The sequence below is a fragment of the Python bivittatus genome, unplaced genomic scaffold (genome assembly GCF_059951505.1).
Source record: "Python bivittatus isolate LINGU-HERP-01145 unplaced genomic scaffold, Pbiv_v1 ctg000840_np1212, whole genome shotgun sequence".
In the NCBI taxonomy this organism is placed as follows: domain Eukaryota; kingdom Metazoa; phylum Chordata; class Lepidosauria; order Squamata; family Pythonidae; genus Python; species Python bivittatus.
In genome coordinates this window covers 13,189,502-13,210,157 of record NW_028277113.1, presented here as the reverse complement: position 1 = coordinate 13,210,157, position 20,656 = coordinate 13,189,502, and the positions used below count along the sequence as shown (strand labels likewise).

The 20,656-nt window shown below is 37.5% G+C and overlaps 1 protein-coding gene across 6 annotated transcripts in view; it reads right to left on the bottom strand.

The window, feature by feature from the left end:
• FARS2 (phenylalanyl-tRNA synthetase 2, mitochondrial) overlaps window positions 1–20,656 on the bottom strand; it is a 238,406-nt gene that overhangs the window by 60,907 nt on the left and 156,843 nt on the right. For all 6 annotated transcript variants that reach the window (XR_015794111.1, XM_088131034.1, XM_088131038.1 and 3 more), the window contains one exon: window positions 2,880–3,031. Coding sequence is in view for 5 of the 6 variants with exons in the window: in XM_088131034.1 (XP_087987160.1) it covers window positions 2,880–3,031 (152 nt within the window). In the remaining variant the exon portion in view is untranslated. The remainder of the gene's footprint in view (window positions 1–2,879; window positions 3,032–20,656) is intronic.

The window sequence follows — 20,656 nt, the reverse complement described above, 5'->3', positions numbered from 1 at the left end:
TGTTCATTTCTGTTATGGAAGTGAGATGATAAAATACAAGGGTCACATGCATTCTAAAAGAAAATGTCTGTATTCTTGCCACACTGCTTTAAATGTGATAGGTTTCTGAAGAGTTTAAAAAAAAGATAAAAGGCACACTAGAAAATAGTTCCAATACCCATCTGCCCCTTGATTCATTTAGGGGATTTTTCTATAGAGTTTTAATTTAAAATGGAAACAAAAATTTGCCAGACTGAAAATCTGCATTTCAACCTAGTCAAACACTAGTATGAAGAGAACAGTAATTTTCACTTTGAATCGGACATTACTGCATTTAATTTCATAGCTATTCTAAACTGGGAAGGAATAAAAGGCCAAGAATCAACCTCCTTTCCAGCAGATGCCAGAATCCTCATCTAAAGTATTAGACAGATACAGAAATTACAGTAAATTACATGATTCAAAAAGCTCCATATCCAAATAATATAACTTCCACACTGATTACATTAGTGCCTGTTGGATTCTATTTTCACTCCCTTCTCCTTTGGTGGTTTGTTTGAGAAACTACTTGAAGACTTTATTGGTACTGAAGTTAAGGCAACACACTTTGCAAAGTACTGTGTATTCAGAATGAACAATCAAATGCTGAAAATCTGAACTGATTATGTTTTCATTTATGTGATTCTAATAGAAAATTGTGTTGCCTTCTTACTTGGACTGCAAAAAAAATTTTTTTCAATGCAAAATTGAAGCTCCATTTCTTTTTTAAAAAATTACTTTGTATATTTGAAAAGAACAACTTGTTAGAAATGCAGAAGGAGAAATGAGAACTAATATAAAATGGTGTTTTGAAGGCTGGTGATCAAAAGGTATGAATGGATGATTGCCAATGTTCCAACCCCCCCAGAAACATGTGAATTCAAAGTGGAGATCTTTATATCCTAAAACTAGATGCACCCAAAGGTTTTGAGAATAATAACATATCTAACTAAACAATGACAGCCATTAGCTTTTCTTGCCCCAGTGTTAATATTTGTTTCAGACAGTTACAAATAAACAACTCTGCTTGTAGGAAGTAAGCAAGCAAATCACAGATCTAAAAAGAGATTTCTTCATTCAATGCCTTTTTAAAAAGACTGTGGTGATGCAGCAAAAATAAAATCAATTTTGTTGCTTGCTATATCCTGTGGCATCTTTTAAAGACTATTTTTAGTTGTTCTGATTAAAAATTTACTTCCTATATACTGTACTACTGACAGCCCACTTCATTTCTGGATTAGAATTCTGTCTATTTCTTCCTACCTATTCTTTTGTGCCTTTCTCATATAACTGTGGAAAACATGGGTGTCTGAAGGGGGATGACAAGGGGAGAGGAAGTGACAAACATACATAGCAGTGTCGCAACGTTAACTCTACCCTGATACCCTTGCATGCACCGTTGCAACCCAAGTACAAAAGGGCAGAGTGTGCATCATGATGTCACAATGCATGTTTCATAATTTTGGCATAATTGTGCTTACGGACTGATGACTATGGTAGAAAACGTTTTTTTCTTCCAAGCCTCCAACTCAAGATTTAGCTTCCTATATACTAGATACTGCAAAGTAAAAAGCAAATGAACTTTAAATAGTTCCCTTCCCCTGTTCCTCTACTTGTTATCTATCTCCTTCCAAAGCTGCTTTTCACCAAACGTAAAACACCCCAAGGGTTTCATTACACATTAGTGGTTTGCTTCTAAGATTTAATTCTCTGATAAGCCATGAAACAACATTACTGGGCAAGTTATTGCTTCTCATTGCCCCCCCCCCAAAAAAAAACCTTTATTAATGTAAGACAGATAAAATGAATCCAGGATATATTTAGAAGTTTGGCTGATTCAATTAGATTCCCCTAAGGTAGTCATTTCAAACCATTCTTTATGGCATTTATGTGAGTTGACACATTAATAGACATATATCCGCTCACTATAAACAATAGATGCACAATTTTCTTCACCCCATTCTGAAATATCTGTGAGCATTACAATTTTTATCTGTAATGTCTCTGGAAAATTAGAGGAGAATAATTTCAGCTATATGAAGTGTACATAAAACAGCTTGCACATGGCAAAGGCTGCTATGGAAACCATTTAAAGGTGCTCACATTTGACAGAGATACCATCAGTAGTGGGCCTTTAACCCAAACATTCAGTATTCAAACTACAATCCACATACATGTATGGGTATGATTTCCTTTCAGAAATGTAATTTTGAATAGGACTTATTCTACGAGATCCTGCATATCTGCTCATGAAAACCTCAGATTGCTCACTGGCCTCTGATCTTAATATCTTTGCCTAACAATGTCTGCACCTGAGTTTATCCACAAGCAGTTGAGCTGGTTTCTTGTACCACATCTTCCTTGACCATCCTGCCATCATCATAAATTTATCAGCTCAAATGCATTTTCTACTAAACGGGTGTTAATCTTGCCCAACCAGCTTGTTCTTCTAGACCATCCTTTCCTAATCTGGGTATCTTCTAGATGTGTGGATTTCAAGATGCAAAATGTTCAGCTACTGCCATATTCTCTGGGAAATTTTTAGAGGTGAAATTCACAGACTTGGAGGGCATCTGTAGCATGTAGCATCCCTCCCTGCCTGATTCAGCCATGGTAATGGTTGTGGCTTTTTTTTTTTTTATGGTTGATGTATTTTTGATGTTTTTAACTTGTTAGACATTCAGAGTCACTTGGCAAATGAGTGGCAATATAAATTGATTGATTGAATTAATATTTACATTTATTTGTACTTAATCATCAGCTTTTACATTATGAAATGTTTACCTCTATTTAGAATATTAGTAAATATTTGTAAACATTGATCATAAATACTTCACCATGGTATAATGCATTAGACTTACTTTGGATGTGTGAATACATCTATGAGCTTGACTTCTTCCACCATGTCTCCTCCAATAGTTCGGACTAAATCATAGAAGTCATTTTCACAGTATTTTTCAGAAGGCAGCCAAAAGGATATATCATTGATTACAGGAGGATATTTACTGAAAGGCTAAAAAATACAAAGATAAAAGAATGAAAACCAAATGCTCTGAAGTAAATTTATGAATGTTGTTACCTACTTTTCATTATAATCATAAAAATTTGAATTGATTACCACATAGGTTAAAAGGCTATAAAGTTACATTATCTTAAAATAACAATATTGCACCTTAAAAATACAATCTTTTAATTTTAATTTTAAATAAAGTAGTTATTTAAGCACATTTATTTTAACCTAGCTTTGCCACAATTCAGATTAGCTCTTCACATGCTGATGTTTGAAAACCATTTTTCAGTCTGCATGTGTTTAATATATGTAGATACACACAAAGAGTAGACATCACCACTGCTCCTACTGTTAGTAGATTTTAATGCTCCTAAATTAGTAAGAAATTTAAAGACAAACTTCAGAGCATTAGGAGTGTGAGCAAAATGGAAAATGTATTTTGTCTCAAACCAGAAATAAACACATGGCTTAGAAGTTTAGTTTAATTTAATTTAATTTATTGAATATAATATGGCCACCCACTCCAGCTTACAAAATCCTTGAAAAAAAAATTAATACTTGCAAAAACCAGGGGCCCAGAATAAAACAACAAACAGTACAAATGGTAAAAAAAAAACCAAAAAACCCCCCAACAATACAACTGGGGCTTGACCAATAAATCACACCCATATTAACCTAAGGCCATATTAACCCTTAGAAGGAGAGTAGGTGCTGTCCAAATCTCTGGGGGGATGCTGTTCCAGAGGTCATGGGCCATGACAGAGAAGGCATGCTTCCTCAGTCCCACAAGATGGCAGCATTTAATTGGAGCCACTCTGCCTAAGCGTACTAGGTGGGCAGAAACAACTGAGATAGGCAGTCCCTTAGATAACCAGGCCCTATGCCATGAAGGGGTTTATAGGTTGTGATACCTTGAATTGCATATAAAGCACACTGAATTGCATCTGGCAGCCTACTGGCAACCAATGCAGCTCGCGTAGCAGTTAGTGACAATGGGCATACCGTGAAGTGCCCATTATTGCTTGTGTCCCTGCATTTTGTACCAGCTGTAGTGTCCAGATGGTCTTCAAGGGCAGCCCCATGTGGAGCATATTGCAGTAGTCTAGTCATGAAGTGGCTAGGGCATTAAGGGACTGTCTTAAGGGTCTCACAGTTGAGGAAAGGGCACAACTGGCATACAAGATGAACATGTGCAAAGGCCCAACTGGCTATAGCTGCCACCTGCTTTTTGAGCAGGAGCTGTGAATCCAGGAAGACCCCTACATTGCACATCAGTCTTGAATAGGGAAGTACAAGCCCATCCAGGAGCAATGATGGAAATCTCCCTGTCCCAGGGAGACCAAACAGCCACAACCATTCAATCTTGCTAGGACAGAGCCAAAATCTATTCCTCCCCAACCAAATCCAAGCAGCCTCTAGACACTGGGTTAGTACAGCGACAGCTTCATCTACGCAGCCTGGGATTGAGATGTACAGCTTAGTATCATCAACATACTGATGACAAACCCCAAACTGATGGATGACCTCACCCAGCGATTTCATGTAGATGTTAAACAGGAGAGGAGAGATCATCAAACCAAAAGTACCCACAAGTAAGGGACTATGGGTGCAATCTTCCCCTCCCATCAACACTGACTGAGACCAACCACTGAGGAAGGGGTGATCAAGGAGCACAAGGATGGATGCACCGTTCCCTTTCTGATTCTGCCAAAGTTCATCAACAAGTGTGACCAATGCTGTATCCATACTATACCCCAGTCTGAAACCCGTCTGGAATGGGTCTAGATAATCTGTTTTCTCCAAGATTATCTGCAACTGCTGTCTGACCACCATTTCCATGACCTTCCTCAAAAAGGGGAGATCAGAAACTGGCTTATCCACTTATCCAGAATGTAAGGGTCCAGCTATGGCCTCTTGAGGATGGGGTGCACCACTGCCTCTTTCAAGGCTGGTGGTACCATCCCTTCCCTCAAATAGGCCTTAACAGCCCAGTAAGGGCTGGGATCTAACAGACAGGTGGGCAGACTAACAGATTGGAGTACACTGTCCACATCCTCGGGAGTCACAGGATCAAACTCAGTTCAGATAATCTCACAAGACTATATCCCGAACAACTCATTAGGACCTGTCCAGTCAGAGTCCAACTTCAAGCAAATCTGAATGACTTTATTTGCCAAGCAGCATGAAAATACCTCACCACAACCCTGCAGATGGTCCTGTGGTACAATTCTCCCTAATAGGGAGTAGGCCACTCAAAACAGGCGGCTATTGGCAGACACAAAAATGGCAGAAAAATAACAATGTTTTGCTGCCCTTTTCACCATGATGTAGGCCCAAATACGGGCTCTCACTTATCTTAAGTCAGATTCACTCTTTATCTTTCTCCAATGATGCACTCTAGGCATCATTTCTTGTACTTCATCTAATGGATCTGAGGTGCACCCTAGGATCAGTGCACAGAGAAAGGCTGTGTAGGCACAACCCTGTCAAGGGCTTCAGTCACCCACCTATTCCAGGCTATAACCAAGGGCTCGGCTGAACTGCCCAGCAGATCCTCAGGGAAAACCTAAGCTCCCTCTGGAACTCAACAGGGTCCATCAGTCACCTGGAGTGGGCCAGTCTAACAGGCCTTATCACCTTTGGCTGAATCATTTCAGGTAGACTGTGATTTGGCAGCACCGAATCCAGGAACATTTTGGTTGTTCCAGGTTTCAGCTAAAACAAAATCTGGAGGGGTCTTACAGGAAGAGTAGGGCAAGGCCTTCCTTGCATAGTCTGTGCACCTGCCTTCCTGTTAAACTTCCCAGAGCCTTCCTTTCTTATCTTCACCACCACCACCACCACAACCACCACCACCATTGCCCTTGCTTCAAACATGGCATACTCAAATGGCCAGCCTGCCCATCTCCTCATCTTTCAGTGCTGTCCTTTACCTACCCCCCTTAGCTGCCACTGCATGCCACCAATACCCCTGTAAGTGCAGCACATACAGCTAAGCCCACTAGCCCTCCCCAATCTTCCCAGCACCTCCCTTTCCTTACTTCCTTTTAGGCAATGCTCACTACCAATTGCTTTATTTTTCATCTGTTCCCCCCCCCACACACACACTTTCAAAAAAAAAACCTTTTGCTTATGCTTGTATTTGGGGTCCATGCCCAGACAAACACAAATATTTCAGTCCAGAGACACCTGGACCACCTGAAATTGACTATACCTAATTATATACATGTCAATTACACATACACACACAGAGCATGGGCATATAAAGGGGTTCTTTGAATATACCCCTTAGCTATAGAACAACCTTTAGTAAAACAGGGCCTGGGAAGTGGTAGTCCCTTGGTCGCATACTTTTAGTTTTCCTGTAATCTATATACTGTCTTTCTTACCACAAATCCAGAGTGGTGCTTCTCACATGGAAATCACCTCTACAAACAAGAAGAGGTGATTATATTATTCACTTTCCCCTTGGAAAAATGCCTACTGAGTGAGCATGTGTGCACTGAGTTTGATTTCATCGTTCTGCTGTTCATCTCAGAAGCAGAAACTGAAGCATGAGTATTGCCTTCCGCTTTGTCAATCCAATGCACCTCTAGCATCCCTAGGATTACCTTGAGTCAAAGCACGTGCCAACCAAATGTGAAGCAGCTTCTTGCACACCGCTTTCTCCTTAGCTAATGCTACTCTCTGAGTTTGGAGCAGCAGGGTAGCTATCTCAGAAGGAGAACATAAAGAGATCCTTTCTGTGTGGTCAGCAGACTCTGGTCCTGTGAAACAATGAGAACCTATCCTAGAGGCCTTAGTTTGTTTGAGTTTTTAAAACATTATAATTAAATTTGGGGGGGAGGAATCACATATTAATAATGTAACAGTTCATAACAACTACATATGCAGACATTATATCTTGGGGGGAAAAGCTAAACTATTAAACAGTAAGATATATATATATAAAAGAAAAAGAATGCTAACCTAAATAAACTGAAAGAGGCACTTAAAAAAAAGAAACTGAAGAAAACACAAAATCGACTTTAAAAATAATAACCAAAAAAGAAAAGAACAAAAAAGGAAAATAGGGAAAAAACTTCATAAAAATACAGACTAATCAAATATACATTTTATACTATATATTAGTATATAATATACTATATATATTATGTTTTTCAATTTCATTCTTACCACTCAGTTTTTAAACACTGGCAATGGAGCCTGCTGATATTATACACAGAATAAAACCACCATCAACAGGAGCTTCGCAGAATGGGTATGCATGACAAAACATCCTGTACTGATAAACACCCATCATATAAGGGGAAGGAAATATGTTTTATTTTTCCTCTTTTTTTCCCTCTGTGTGATTCCACCATTCCTAAGTTACATTGTTAATATAATGACATTATGATACCACAAATGGCATACGGCTACCTGTTGCAGTCCAATCACAAGGAAGATACTTTTTTATATTCCCCCTCTGCATGAAGTCATAAAATCCATTAAGAAAAAGGACAGGAAGTATTGCCTCCACCCAAATTAGCTTTTTGAAGCCCTCAGATAACTCTGATTAACTGAAAAGCATTGTTAAATCATCATACTCCGTACAGTATCACCAAACTTCTGAGATTACAAAAGCACAGAAAAAGAAAGCAGAATGGGGCGGGGCGGGAGGGAAGGGAGAGAAAATAAAATGGCTTTAAAGGGCAAACATTCATGAACATGAAATAGATTCTTTAGATTTGGGCAATCTGGCCACACACATATACACGCTGATATAGTTATGGTAAAATGGTCACAAGAAAATAGATTGTTTTCCCTGAGACTATTAACACATTCAATGTTCGCAAAACTGGAATCGGACATTTTAAATGTAATTCAAACCTCTGCCAATACAGTGACTCTGTACTGCACAGAAGGCTGGTTCGCACACAACATAAATCCAGGCTTTGTTTAATTACAGTTTGTTTAAACATTCGAACCCATGTCAAGCAACAATTTATGATTTACTTTTGGACAACAAATCTAAATCTAATGCCACAGTTTGAAGTTGGATTACAAATTTCATATACTTCCTTTAAAAAGAACGACTCTGAAATACACAAGCAAACAAACAAATCCCCCAGCGTTTATGAACACACAGCTTCCATCAGTGCCTTACAAACATGCAAGTAAAAAACCTATACTTTACAATAAACAGTCAAACAAAAGCCCACTCCCACATAAACAGGAGCAAAACAGCCTTTTACTGCTGGAGCTTTAAGGTCCGTCTGGGTACTGGAATAGACAGAGGAAAAACAAATCTTAACTGGCTTAACAAACTGGGATTAGCCTGCTCGTCTACAAACTAATATGTTATTAAACAAACCATAACTAAAATACAGAATTACCAACCTCATGTTTCTCTTATCATGTATTTAGACAGGAGGAGAACAGGACTTAACTTTCATTGATATAGATGGCCCTGCCCACAGTTTTTAATTTTTTTTCTCTAGCTAGAAGAACAAGCCAAGATGGGGAACATGAAGAGGAAAACAAAAAAATTGCTCTCCTGCCCATCAGCTTCATCCTGCAAATGATCCGCCTCCACCCTACGTCCATGTTAACATGTTTCCTCTTTTGCCCTATGCCCTACCAATGATCCCCAGCTGTTTCAATGGTAAACAATGTTTCTTACTTTGCTTTTCTGCCCACAGCAGGTGATGCACTGTCTGATTAATACAATATATTAACTCAATAGCAAAATATATTTTATGCCTGGGAAAAAATTTATGACAGAATAGTGAAATCCTAAGTGAATACCTGATAAAGTAATAAACTTGTAAGAAGCGTAAATTTACAGTGTACCGATTTATACAGACCTGGCTGCACATGACGCAAACACTTTAATGAATATCTGATGAGGAATACTGTGAGAATTTTAAATTAACAACCCCACAGTGATTCCAATTGTGAATCACAAATGATTATTCAACTTGTTACATGAATAAACTTGTCAAACAAATTCATCGCCTCTACAATACTTGAAAACTCAAGCCTCGATAAAGCCATCACACGTTTCTTGATGAAATACCAGAGTGTATGAATGATCCTTCTGTATACCAATACTATTGCAGCATGTTGAAGAGTGTCTATAGATAATGCATGACCACAAAGCTCATGTGAACTGTGTGATTTATACTACCAATATAAAGCACTGCTATGATTAGGACTATATTTTTATGGCAAAAATGTTATCTGTATATATTTCTAAGTGTGTTGCCCGAGAACATTACATATTTTTATATTGGAAATTAATTTATTACATGTTTTATTTATTCAAATTCATCCTACCTTCCCCCTGCTCCTTGGGCGGGGAATTAAAACTGTATCATTAAAAAGAAAGGGGTGTGTGTGTCTTAAATCAGGCTAAAGTTTGGAGAAAAAATGATACCTTAACCAAATACTGAAAATCAGCCAAAATGAAGGGTTACTTGGGTCTTCTGAGGTAAGAAGTTCCGTAATCTGAAATGTTAAAAGTATACATATTTAAATTCTTATTCAAATGTGGCATTAATAAAATAGCAGAGGATCCAACTCAACTGTAATAGACAAAATTGGCTTACAGGAAAGCCCAACAAGTCTGTTATAAATCATGCAAACACCATAAAAAAGAAGAAAATGTTTATTCGCTGAAAACATACAAAATACTATAGAGAAGAATGTTTTCATTCATATTTGCGAATTTATTACAATTGCATAATTCACAGAGTGCTAATATAGCACCTGTTAGTAACAGATTAAACTATGAACCAGAAAGCGCCTAGTACCTATCTTGCCCCTAGAAGTACCTTAGGATCACTCTTTGTGATTGCCTTGTGCCAATTATTATCTTTTTCTCTCCTTATATAGATCAATTAGCACTGAACCTATTATTTTCTAGAGTGAAGCAGAGACTGAATCAAAATTCATGGAAAATGTACTTGTACTGAATAATGTCAACACACAATGTTCTGTCTTAAATTTATATCATATCAGAACAAAGTTAATTGTCATTTGGCTTGATTAAGCAGAAACATCCCACTGGTCATATAGAGCTAAACACATTTCTCCTTCCTTCCAAATATAATTATCCATCTATCTGGAGAAACATGATGTGTGATTTTGCATATATTTTACATATATTTTGTTACATACAAATTACTGCAAAAACAAACATACAAACAGAAACAGCATCAGTAAAAGCATCTCAATTCCCCAATTACTGAGCTAATATAATCGCTTCAGAGTCACTGAGGCAACTGCTGTAGTTAAACATTTTGTTTTCTCCAGCAGACATAGTTCGGTTCACTGCTCTGGACCTTGTTGCAACTGCAGTGAAAAGTGAGTCAAAGGGTAAGAAAATGTCTGGGTGTCTGTAAATTCTTAATATTTCAACAAGTCTACACTATACAGTGTCATTAAATCTTTGTTCCCTAGGAGGTTATTTCAAGGCTTAAAATGCTGTTTGCAGTTGAATGGAGCTCAGCAGCAGTGGGTGTGAATTACTAATTGGGATAATGATCACCTACTGTATATATCCTATCCTTTCCATACAAAATGTGGGCCACTGTTGAAACTACAGGCAACCATTTCTCATGTGGGGACTGCATTACAATCTTAGTGCAAGGCCCCTCTAACCATTAAGTATTCAACCATACTAGTCACCAAAATCCGGCCACTCAGAAAATTGATTTACCTTCATCTATCTCAAACATCTGGAGAAAAAAAGCAGCGCAATAAAAATAATTTCAACATGTAGTTTACAATTCGTACATGAATTATAACAATAATATATGGTCAGAATATAAGAAACCAATCAACAGTCATTGATATAGAGAGGCTTAAGGAATTATTTGCAATTTCAGTATAAAAACACTGCTTTTGCTGCTAGAAGTGACATAAACAGATTTTAATTAAATAATCCATATTTCTTAAATTAATGTGTAGGGCACAGTTCATTTTTTCCCCAAATGTGATGAATTCTTGGAATTTTCAATACATCAAAATATACCTAGACAAAAATATTTTATATATTAAGTATGTATTCAAGAATATATTTTGAGAGTTTTAAAAAAGTATATATGGAAACAATACAGAATTACAGCTTTAAAATAATTTTGCAGGACTTATATACAGGAAAAATAGATCTGGCCATCAGTGATTGGTACCCACCATATTCAGAACATTAATGTTTTAGCTCAGCATTTTGAATAAAATATAAATGAAAATGAAACTCAAACCTGAGCAATGGGTCTGTTTCCCAAGCATGGATAACTCTCTCTCTCTCTCTCTCTCTCTCTCTCTCTGCCAGCTATCATAAATGCCTCAGTCTATTCTTCATTGCTGTCTATTTTACCTGCAGTTCCATTTCTTGGGGTGTTAACATAATATTTATTTATTTATTTATTTATTTATTTATTTATTTATCAAATTTGCATGGCTACCCAACTCACAAAAAGCGACTCTGGGCGGCAGTTCATTCCTCAACAGTAGTCATTTTTATCCTTCCCAACAGAAGAATGTAAAGGGGCTTGGAACTCTGCCTACTAGCAAAATAACTCAGAAAACTGAACAAACCTGGACCAAATTATAGAATCTGCAATGGCTAGAGCAGTGTTTCTTAATCTTGGCGGCTTTAAAATATGTGGACCAACTCCCAGAATTCCCCAGCTAGCATGCTGGCTGGGGAATTCTGAGAGTTGAAGTCCACACATCTTAAAACTGCCAAGGTTGAGAAACACTTGGCTAGAGAGACTAAAAAACCTGATTCCTGCTGCAGCTGGTGACCCATATTTTCAAAATAGGAACAGAAATGCCTCTGGAATGCCTAGCATATTCCATCTTTTCTCCAGATCTTTGCAGAACCAGTTTCAATATGCACAGCACTGCCCATGCCAACACTGACATTTCTAGCTGCTTGGAGCAGCTATTACTATTAAATTTAGTAAATCTGATTGTGGCATGATTGGTAAGAAGGTAACATTTATTTCATTTGACCAAAAGTGCTCTTTCAATAAGAACTTTAGCCAGTTTTGGGGGGAAGAGTGCATTAATGAGAAAACTTGATGGAATAGACAGGCAAAATGACATGAACCACAATTATATACCTGCCCATTTCTACAAGAGTCACAATTGAATTGAGTTCATACTTTGCCTTGGGTGAACCATTTAAGTCACCTTGAGTGCTCAAATTGAATTGAAAGAGAGATATACAATAAATAAAATAAAACATCTAATGCCCTGTCTTGCTTAAGTTGCAATTTTCATGACATAAAACAGATGGCCTCTCCTTACTGCCTAAACTAAGAATGTGGCTTAGCACAATGTTTTCTGCCATTAATTATAAGAGTTATTAAGAATTAGTTTATTGCTATCTGCATTTTGCTGCCTTTGGTTCTGCTTTTGTTTGTTGTTGTTGTTCAGTAGATAGCTTCAATGATGCTATCTAACCATCTCATCCTCTGCTGTCCTCTTCTCCTTTTGCCTTCAATCTTTCCCAGCATCAGGGTCTTTTCCAAAGAGTCCTCTCTTCACATTAGGTGACCAAAGTATCTGAGCTTGAGCTTCATTATCAATCCTTCCAATGAGCAGTCAGGGTTGATTTCCTTTAAGATTGACTGGTTTGACCTCCTAGCAGTCCAGGGGACTCTCAAGAGTCTTCTCCAGCACCACAGTTCAAAGGCATCAATTCTTTGGCGCTCAGCCTTCTTTATGGTCCAGCTCTCACAGCCATACATTACTACTGGAAAAACCATAGCTTTGTCTATGTGGATCTTTGTTGGCAAAGTGATGTCTCTGCTTTTTAATATGCTGTCTAGGTTTGCCATAGCTTTCCTCACAAGGAGCAAGCGTCTCTTAATTTCATGGCTGCAGTCTCCGTCTGCGGTGATCTTGGAGCCCAAATAAATGTAGTCTGTTACTGCTTCCATTTCTACCCCTTCTATTTGCCAGGAATTGATGGGTCCAGATGCCATGATCTTAGTTTTTTTAACATTGAGTTTCAAGCCAGCTTTTGCACTCTCCTCTTTCACCCTCATCAAGAGGCTCTTTAGTTCTTCTTCATTTTCTGCCATTAGGGTGGTATCATCTGCATATCTGAGGTTGTTGATGTTTCTCCCTGCAATCTTAATTCCGGCTTGTGATTCTTCCAGCCTGGCATTTCTCATGATGTATTCTGCATATAGGTTAAATAAGCAGGGTGACAGTATACAGCCTTGTCATACCCCTTTCCCTATTTTGAACCAATCGGTTGTTTCATGACCAGTTCTAGCTGTTGCTTCTTGGCCCAGATACAGATTTCTCAGGAGACAGGTAAGATGGTCTGGTACCCCCATCTCTTTAAGAATTTGCCACAGTTTGTTGTGATCCACACAATCAAAGGCTTTTGCATAGTCAATGAAGCAGAAGTAGGTGTTTTTCTGGAACTCTTGTGCTTTCTCCATGATCCAGCAAATGTTGGCAATTTGATCTCTAGTTCCTCTGCCTCTTCGAAACCCAGCTTGTACATCCAGTAGTTGTTGGTTCACATACTGCTGAAGCCTAGCTTGTAGGATTTTAAGCATAACCTTGCTAGCATGTGAAATGAGTGCAATTTGAGCATTCTTTGGCATTGGCCTTCTTTGGAATTGGAACGTAAACTGACCTTTTCCAATCCCGTGGCCACTGTTGCGTTTTCCAAACTTGCTGGCATATTGAGTGCAGCACTTTTACAGCATCATCTTTTAATATTTTAAGTAACTCAGCTGGAATACTGTCATCTCCACTAGCTTTGTTGTTAGTAATGCTTCCTAAGGCCCACTTGACTTCATTCTCTAGGATGTCCGGCTCAAGGTCAGTGATCACACCAGCATGGACATCAGGGACATTAAGATCTTTCCTGTATAGTTCTTCTGTGTATTCTTGCCACCTCTTCTTAATCTCTTCTGCTTCTGTTAGGTCCCTGCCTTTTTTGTCCTTTATCATGCCCATCTTTGCACTAAACGTTCCTTTGATATCTCCAATTTTCTTGAAGAGATCTCTAGTCTTCCCCATTCTATTGTTTTCCTCAATTTCTTTGCATTGTTCATTTAAGAAGGCCTTCTTATCTCTCCTTGCTATTCTCTGGAAATCTGCATTCAGTTGCTTATATCTTTCCCTTTCACCCTTGCTTTTCGCATTCCTTCTTTCCACAGCTATTTGTAAAGCCTCATCAGACAGCCATTTTGCTTTCTTGCATTTCTTTTTCTTTGGGATGGTTTTAGTTGCTGCCTCCTGTACAATGTTACGGACCTCCGTCCATAGTTCTTCAGGCACTCTGTCTACCAAATCTAATCCTCTAAATCTATTCATCACTTTCACTGTGTACTCACAAGGAATATGATCTAAGTCATACCTGAGTGGTCTAGTGGTTTTCCCTACATTCTTCAGTTTAAGCCTAAATTTTGCAGTAAGAAGCTCATGATCTGAGCCACAGTCTTGTTTTTGCTGTCTGTATAGAGCTTCTCCATCTTTGGCTGCAAAGTATATAATCAGTCTGGTTTCGGTATTGACCATCCGGTGATGTCCATGTGTAGAGTCGTCTCTTGTGTTGTTGGAAAAGAGTGTTTGCTATGACTAGCTTGTTCTCTTAACAGAACTCTATTAGCCTTTGCCCTGCTTCATTTTGTACTCCAAGGCCAAACTTGCCTGTTATTCCGATTACTCCTTGACTTCCTACTTTAGCATTCCAATCCCCTATGATGAAAAGGACATCTTTTTTTGGTGCTAGTTCTAGAAGGTGTTGTAGGTCTTCATAGAACCAGTCAACTTCAGCTTCTTCGGCATCAGTGGTTGGGGCATAGACTTGGATTACTGTGATGTTGAATGGTTTGCCTTGGATTCGGATTGAGATCATTCTATCGTTTTTGAATGTCTGCTTTTGTTAGTCAGAATGAAATATACTCTGTTGCAAGCTGTTTTATAGACTTTATATATGGATATATATTTCAGAGTTAGAAATATTTCTGTGTTATTACTCAGCCTCCATGCATCTCTGACTTTAGAGGGATGAACTGCTCCCTGTGCCATCATCTGGGAATTCCTGCTTAGCTGCGACACAGGGCAGATCTCCTCTGTGATGGCACCTGTGCTCAAGAATGACCACTCCCCTCTTGTATATCAGGGCTTAAGGACACAGACACACACACACACACACACATATATATAAATAATTTTATTAAAGATTAAAAAAAAGAAAATAAAGACTAATGCAAACTAATATAAAGTGGGAAAAAGAAAAGAAGAATGAAATCAAAGAGAAAGCTAAAAGTACAAGAAAGGAAAAAAAGTAAAAGAAAAATAGAAAAGAAAGAAAAAAGATACAAAGTAGTACCCCCCAATCTTCTTTACAGCATTTAAAGACTAATGTACTATATTCTAGGCTTCTTTTAAAAACCCATGTCTTTAAATTTACTTTTCCCCAGGCATCAATTCCCTTGATTTTTGAATTTTATTAGACTGCCTTTGTCCTCTTTTTAACCTTGTTTTTATTCTCTTTTACTATTTTATTGTATTTTATTCTTGAAGTATTTTATATATGTTATAAACCACACCAAGATGGCACAAAAATGCTTCAGATAAATAAATGCTACATTTTGTGACCATAATAAAAGCTAAGCTTTAAAATACTGTCATGTGGAAAAGTAAATACACCCCACTGAATTTCTTTGCTTTTCAGCATATTTCAACATACAAATATTTGATCTTCATTTCAATAATATTGATAGACAAATGGAATATAACAAATATCATGCACCATTTACATTTTGTAGCCCACTGTGTAATTTAAATAAATGCAAATTTTGCATGTGGAAAAAGTAAGTATACCCCTTACATTTATCACTATCTCAAATACTTAAATTAGAATCAGATGCACCAGATCAAGTGCAAATGATTAGAACATCGAGAGGATCTGGGAGGAACCTGTCTTATTTAACCTCAGACATTTAGTTTGATTTGCTCTTTGTTGTTGAAAAGTGTGGTATCACCATGCCTAGATCGAAAGAGCTCTCTGAGGCCTTCAGAAACAAGGTTATAGATGCCTATGAGTCTGGGATCATTTACAAGTGGAAAAGATTTCAAATAACTGCCAACTTGCCCAGGCCAGGTGTCCCAGCAAGTTCAGCCCAAAGGCAGATGCTGAAAGAATCTCAGAAATTCACCATGTGGCCTACAAGTACCTCTTCCCACATTAGAGAGAAGCTGCACAAATTCGATCTTCATGGGAGGTCTGCCAGGAGAAAACCTTTGCTGTTCAGAAAGAAGATCAGGGCAAGACTAAAAGTTTGCTCATGAACACTTAGGCAAAGACCAGGACTTCTAGAACAGAGTACCCTGGACAAATGAGGCAAAAATTGTATAGAGTTATTTGGCCACAGTACCAGAAGACATGTTTGGCCAAACCCAAAGACTTTATTTCACAAGAAGAACCTGATATCAACTGTAAACATGGTGGTGGAAATGTTATGGTTTGGGGACTGCTTTGCTGCATGAGGGCCTGGGGAGCTCACCATCAAAGAATCCACTATGAATTCTTCAATGCACCAGAGGGTGCTTGAGGGTGATGTGCATATATACATATATATACACACTAGAATATATTAGAGTCTACTTTTTTGGTTAAAATTCATGAAATAAAAATCCTGCAGTGGAGTTCCACAAGTTTTACCTGCTTGTTTATATCATACACTAAAGTACATTGTTTCACAGGTTTTGTAAGATCATTGAAAAATCTCATTTTCAGCTATTTTCTTCTACTTGTTTCCCCCCCAAATCCTTGATAAAGCTTTTCCACAGTACTTAGTTCAGGAAAAAAAATTAAAAAAATTTTTGGTAGCCCAAAGTCACACTTACTAGTTTGGAATGGGGCAGAACCACAATAGCAAAGTGATGATATAAAATGAATGTGGCTGTTTTGCATGTTGGATCAGGATTTTCTTTTGCAGGGGTATTATTATCTTGTGAAAACTATTTTAGACTGAAAAGTATTTCATGTGTTTCCTGCCTCAAAATGGGATGAAAATAAAATTTGGGGGTGTAATTGGAGGGGGCTCTAAGAATTGGAGGGAAAGTTTTCAGGAGTCCAGACGCTATTGGATTCCTTTGATTTAGTCTTTTTGACCACATTACTATTTGCCTTGGTTGTGACAACCCTTATCATCATGGGCACTGGAAACAAACTCACATGCATTATTATAAGCAATAACATTCAGTTCAATGGCAGTATGGTAAATTAGATCATGGAAGTGAACAGAAGGAAAACAAGTCTGAGAGATCATCTCAGCAGCACATTTTAAACAAAACCTGAACACTTGAGTATTTTTCAGAAAAAATGTTTAGCTACTTTCAAGGTACACATAAAGAGAATATTTGACACGGCGATAATGTATTCTGCCTTGAGCATTTGACTTGAACTCTTATGCATTTGATTTCTCTTTTGTCTCATTTTGTTCTTATAACAACCTTCCTGCATTTCCTATTTATATCCACTTATTTCTCCTGGAAATGCAGAGTTATCTCACTTAATGATTGACTGATTGCTAAAATATGTTCAATAGCACAGGTAAATTGGTTATGAAAGGGGGGGAAACTTAATATGGAAGCACAATAAAACATTTAATGAAATTTATCCTGCCTTACTGTTGAAGCATCAGAAGAACTGACAACAATAAATACAAGAATGGGGCAGGACTGAATGATATAAAACAATCTGTGAGAAATGAATACAACAATGAAAATTTAACCAAGGAGAAATGGGATAGGTTCCAGTAATTTAGGAAGTGGACTAACCATGAAATGAAGGTACTCATCACATCAGGTATACATATGAGGTATTTTTTATTTTAACTTCTGTCTGTTGTTTGGTATGTCCCAATAAGAAAAGCAGTAATCTAAAAATGCAGGAATTAGCCATTTGAGTTAGTTACAAAATTTGATATAAAATAGACTTTTCTAATGTTAAACTATTTATTGTGATCTGAGAAGAGCTACTATGATAATTTAAAATGTCACTGAGACAAACAAGTTAATTGTCAATTGAATCTTTAACAATTATATACAGAGTCATTTTATGCAAGTAAGACATCTGTAATTAAATGACTGGTCAGGGTACTCAAGCACCACATATATAAAATGCTGAAGCACAGAACTTTTGCTTCTACAGTTCAGTTATTAACATACTAGGAAAAGTGTAGCGAAATCTTCCCCATTGTCTCTGGAACAAGAGACCAAGGAGGGGGAACCACGCATGGGAGGGATGAGTTTGTTTTACCCTAACGGCACCGACACATTCAAAAGAAAACAACCACACAAGTACATGGATCTAGGTAAGAATGGAAGCTATAATCTAAAGCAAGGAAAGCTAGAACTTTTGGGATTTGTTGTTCTACTTTCTTTAGTTGGTAACCAACCCCAAGACCCACAAGTTAATATTGTTGATCTGTCAGTTTGTTTCAACTTTACCATTCAGAAAAAAATGGCGCTGGCTCTTCCCACATAACATTGTTAGGATGGATTAGGATGCAGATTTTTCACTCAGGAAAAGCCTTTTTTTTTTCTTTTCTAGGCTACTGAGTACAGCTTTTGCACTCTGAATCTTAATAATTCATAGAGTTTGTTGCTCTTTATGAGTGTGAGAAACTTTATTCACCCACTTCATTTAACATTATTTGTTTTATAATTCCTTTTGGTTAAACAGTCTCTTCATCTCAGCGTCAATTGTGGTTGGAAGAAATGTCTCTCCCAGCTTTCCCCAACCCAAGTAGCTGGAAATCCTGGCAATCATCCAGTATATTGGGTGCCGGCAGGTTGGGAATAGCTGCAATGATTCCCTCCCTCCTCCCCCGCAAGTCCCTTTCATAATCTTCAATCTCTTCTAGCAGAAAGCCTGCCTGCCTGCCTTCAAATCATTGTTGACTCCTGGCAACTGCTTGGACTAGTCCCTGCAGTTTTCTTGACAAGGTTTTTTGGAAGTAGTTTGCCATGGCCTTCCTAGGGCTGAGAGAAAGTGACTGGCGCAAGGTCACTCAGCTGGCTTTGTGCCAAAGGCGGGACTACAACTGATGCTCTCCTAGCCAGTGCTTTAATCACTACACCAAACTGGCTCTCCATTCAGATTATACCCTGTCTTTTACTCCAGTGAGTACTGAAGGTGGCTAACAATATCTAAAAAAACAACTAAAAAGGTTAAAAACATAAATTAAAATTAATGCTAAAAGTAATGCATATACAGTATTTAATAGAATTATTTCCACATCACAGAATCAGAGTAGATTAAAGTCATTTATTACCCAAACCAAAATAATATATTTTTTAGTAATTTTATTAAAAGTTTTAAAAACAAAGATAAAAACTAATATAAACTAATATAAAGTAAGGAAGAAAAAAGAAAAAGAAAGAAATCAAAGAGAAAGCTAAAAGTGCAAGAAAGGAAAACAAAAAAACCTCCGATCCGCATACAATAACAAACTGCACTGGGCGACCATTAGGAAAGGTGAGACATGACCGACACATGAGTCATAGGCTAGACGCGTGCGCCTGCTGTGCCTGTTGCAATCGATTTTTGCATTGCGGCACCGCACTGTCAGGAGCAACAAGGAAGAGTACACCCATGCTCGCAAACAAGTGGCACACTTTTCTCGTCGCCGATTTATGCATGTTGTTGTGTTTTTTTTAGGGGCGTCGGATACGACGGAATGTCGGATAAGCGAAGGTCGGTTAAACGAGACTCGATGTATGTTTCTTTTTAAATCTTTACTCCCACAACCCTCTCATCTTGTCTTATGTCTCTATTCAGTATTTCAAAAACCAAACTAAACAAGACAGGAGACATCCTGCCTTGTTCCTTTTTGTATCTCACAAGGCTTTGTTAGTTCTCCATTAACAATTATTTGTGCTTTCTGTGAAGAAAATCTTACCCATTTTATAAAGTTCTCTCCAAAATTCATATCTTCCAAAACTTTGAACGAGAAAGCTGAGTTCAAATTGTCAAATGCCTTCTCTGCATCTAAGAAAATCAATGTGGCTTGTTTTTCATTATGTTGCTCCAAATATTCCGAAATATCTAACATATTTCTAATAATATCCTTTAACTGTCTTCTAGGCAAAAACCCACATCAATCCTCATGAATAAATTCTTGCCAAATTATTTTCAGTCTATCAGTCAGAATCGTTTTAAACAACTTGTAGTCATCATTCAGTAAGGATATTTGCCTACAGTTTCTTGTTAAAGTCAAATCTTGTTCCTCTTTAGGTATTAGTGCTATATTGGTCTCTTTCCAACTCTCTGACATGTTCATTTTTATTTCCATTTCTCTTACTGTTAACATAGATAACTCTCATTGTAAAAGCTTAATTTGTTGAGAAATACTTCTCTGAAAATTTCTTTAATTCTTCTTCTTTTCTCTTTATCTCAACCAAAATAGCTTGTGTTTTCTGTTGCCTCTTCTTTTTGAGTTCACTATTATGTTGCATGAAATAACCTCTGATAAAAGCTTTACTTGTATCCCAAACCATTCTTAAATCAGCACCTTTATCTAAATTATTTTGAAAAAATTCTTTTAATTTCTTTTTACAATCCTCCACTATTGCTTTTTTTGGTAACAA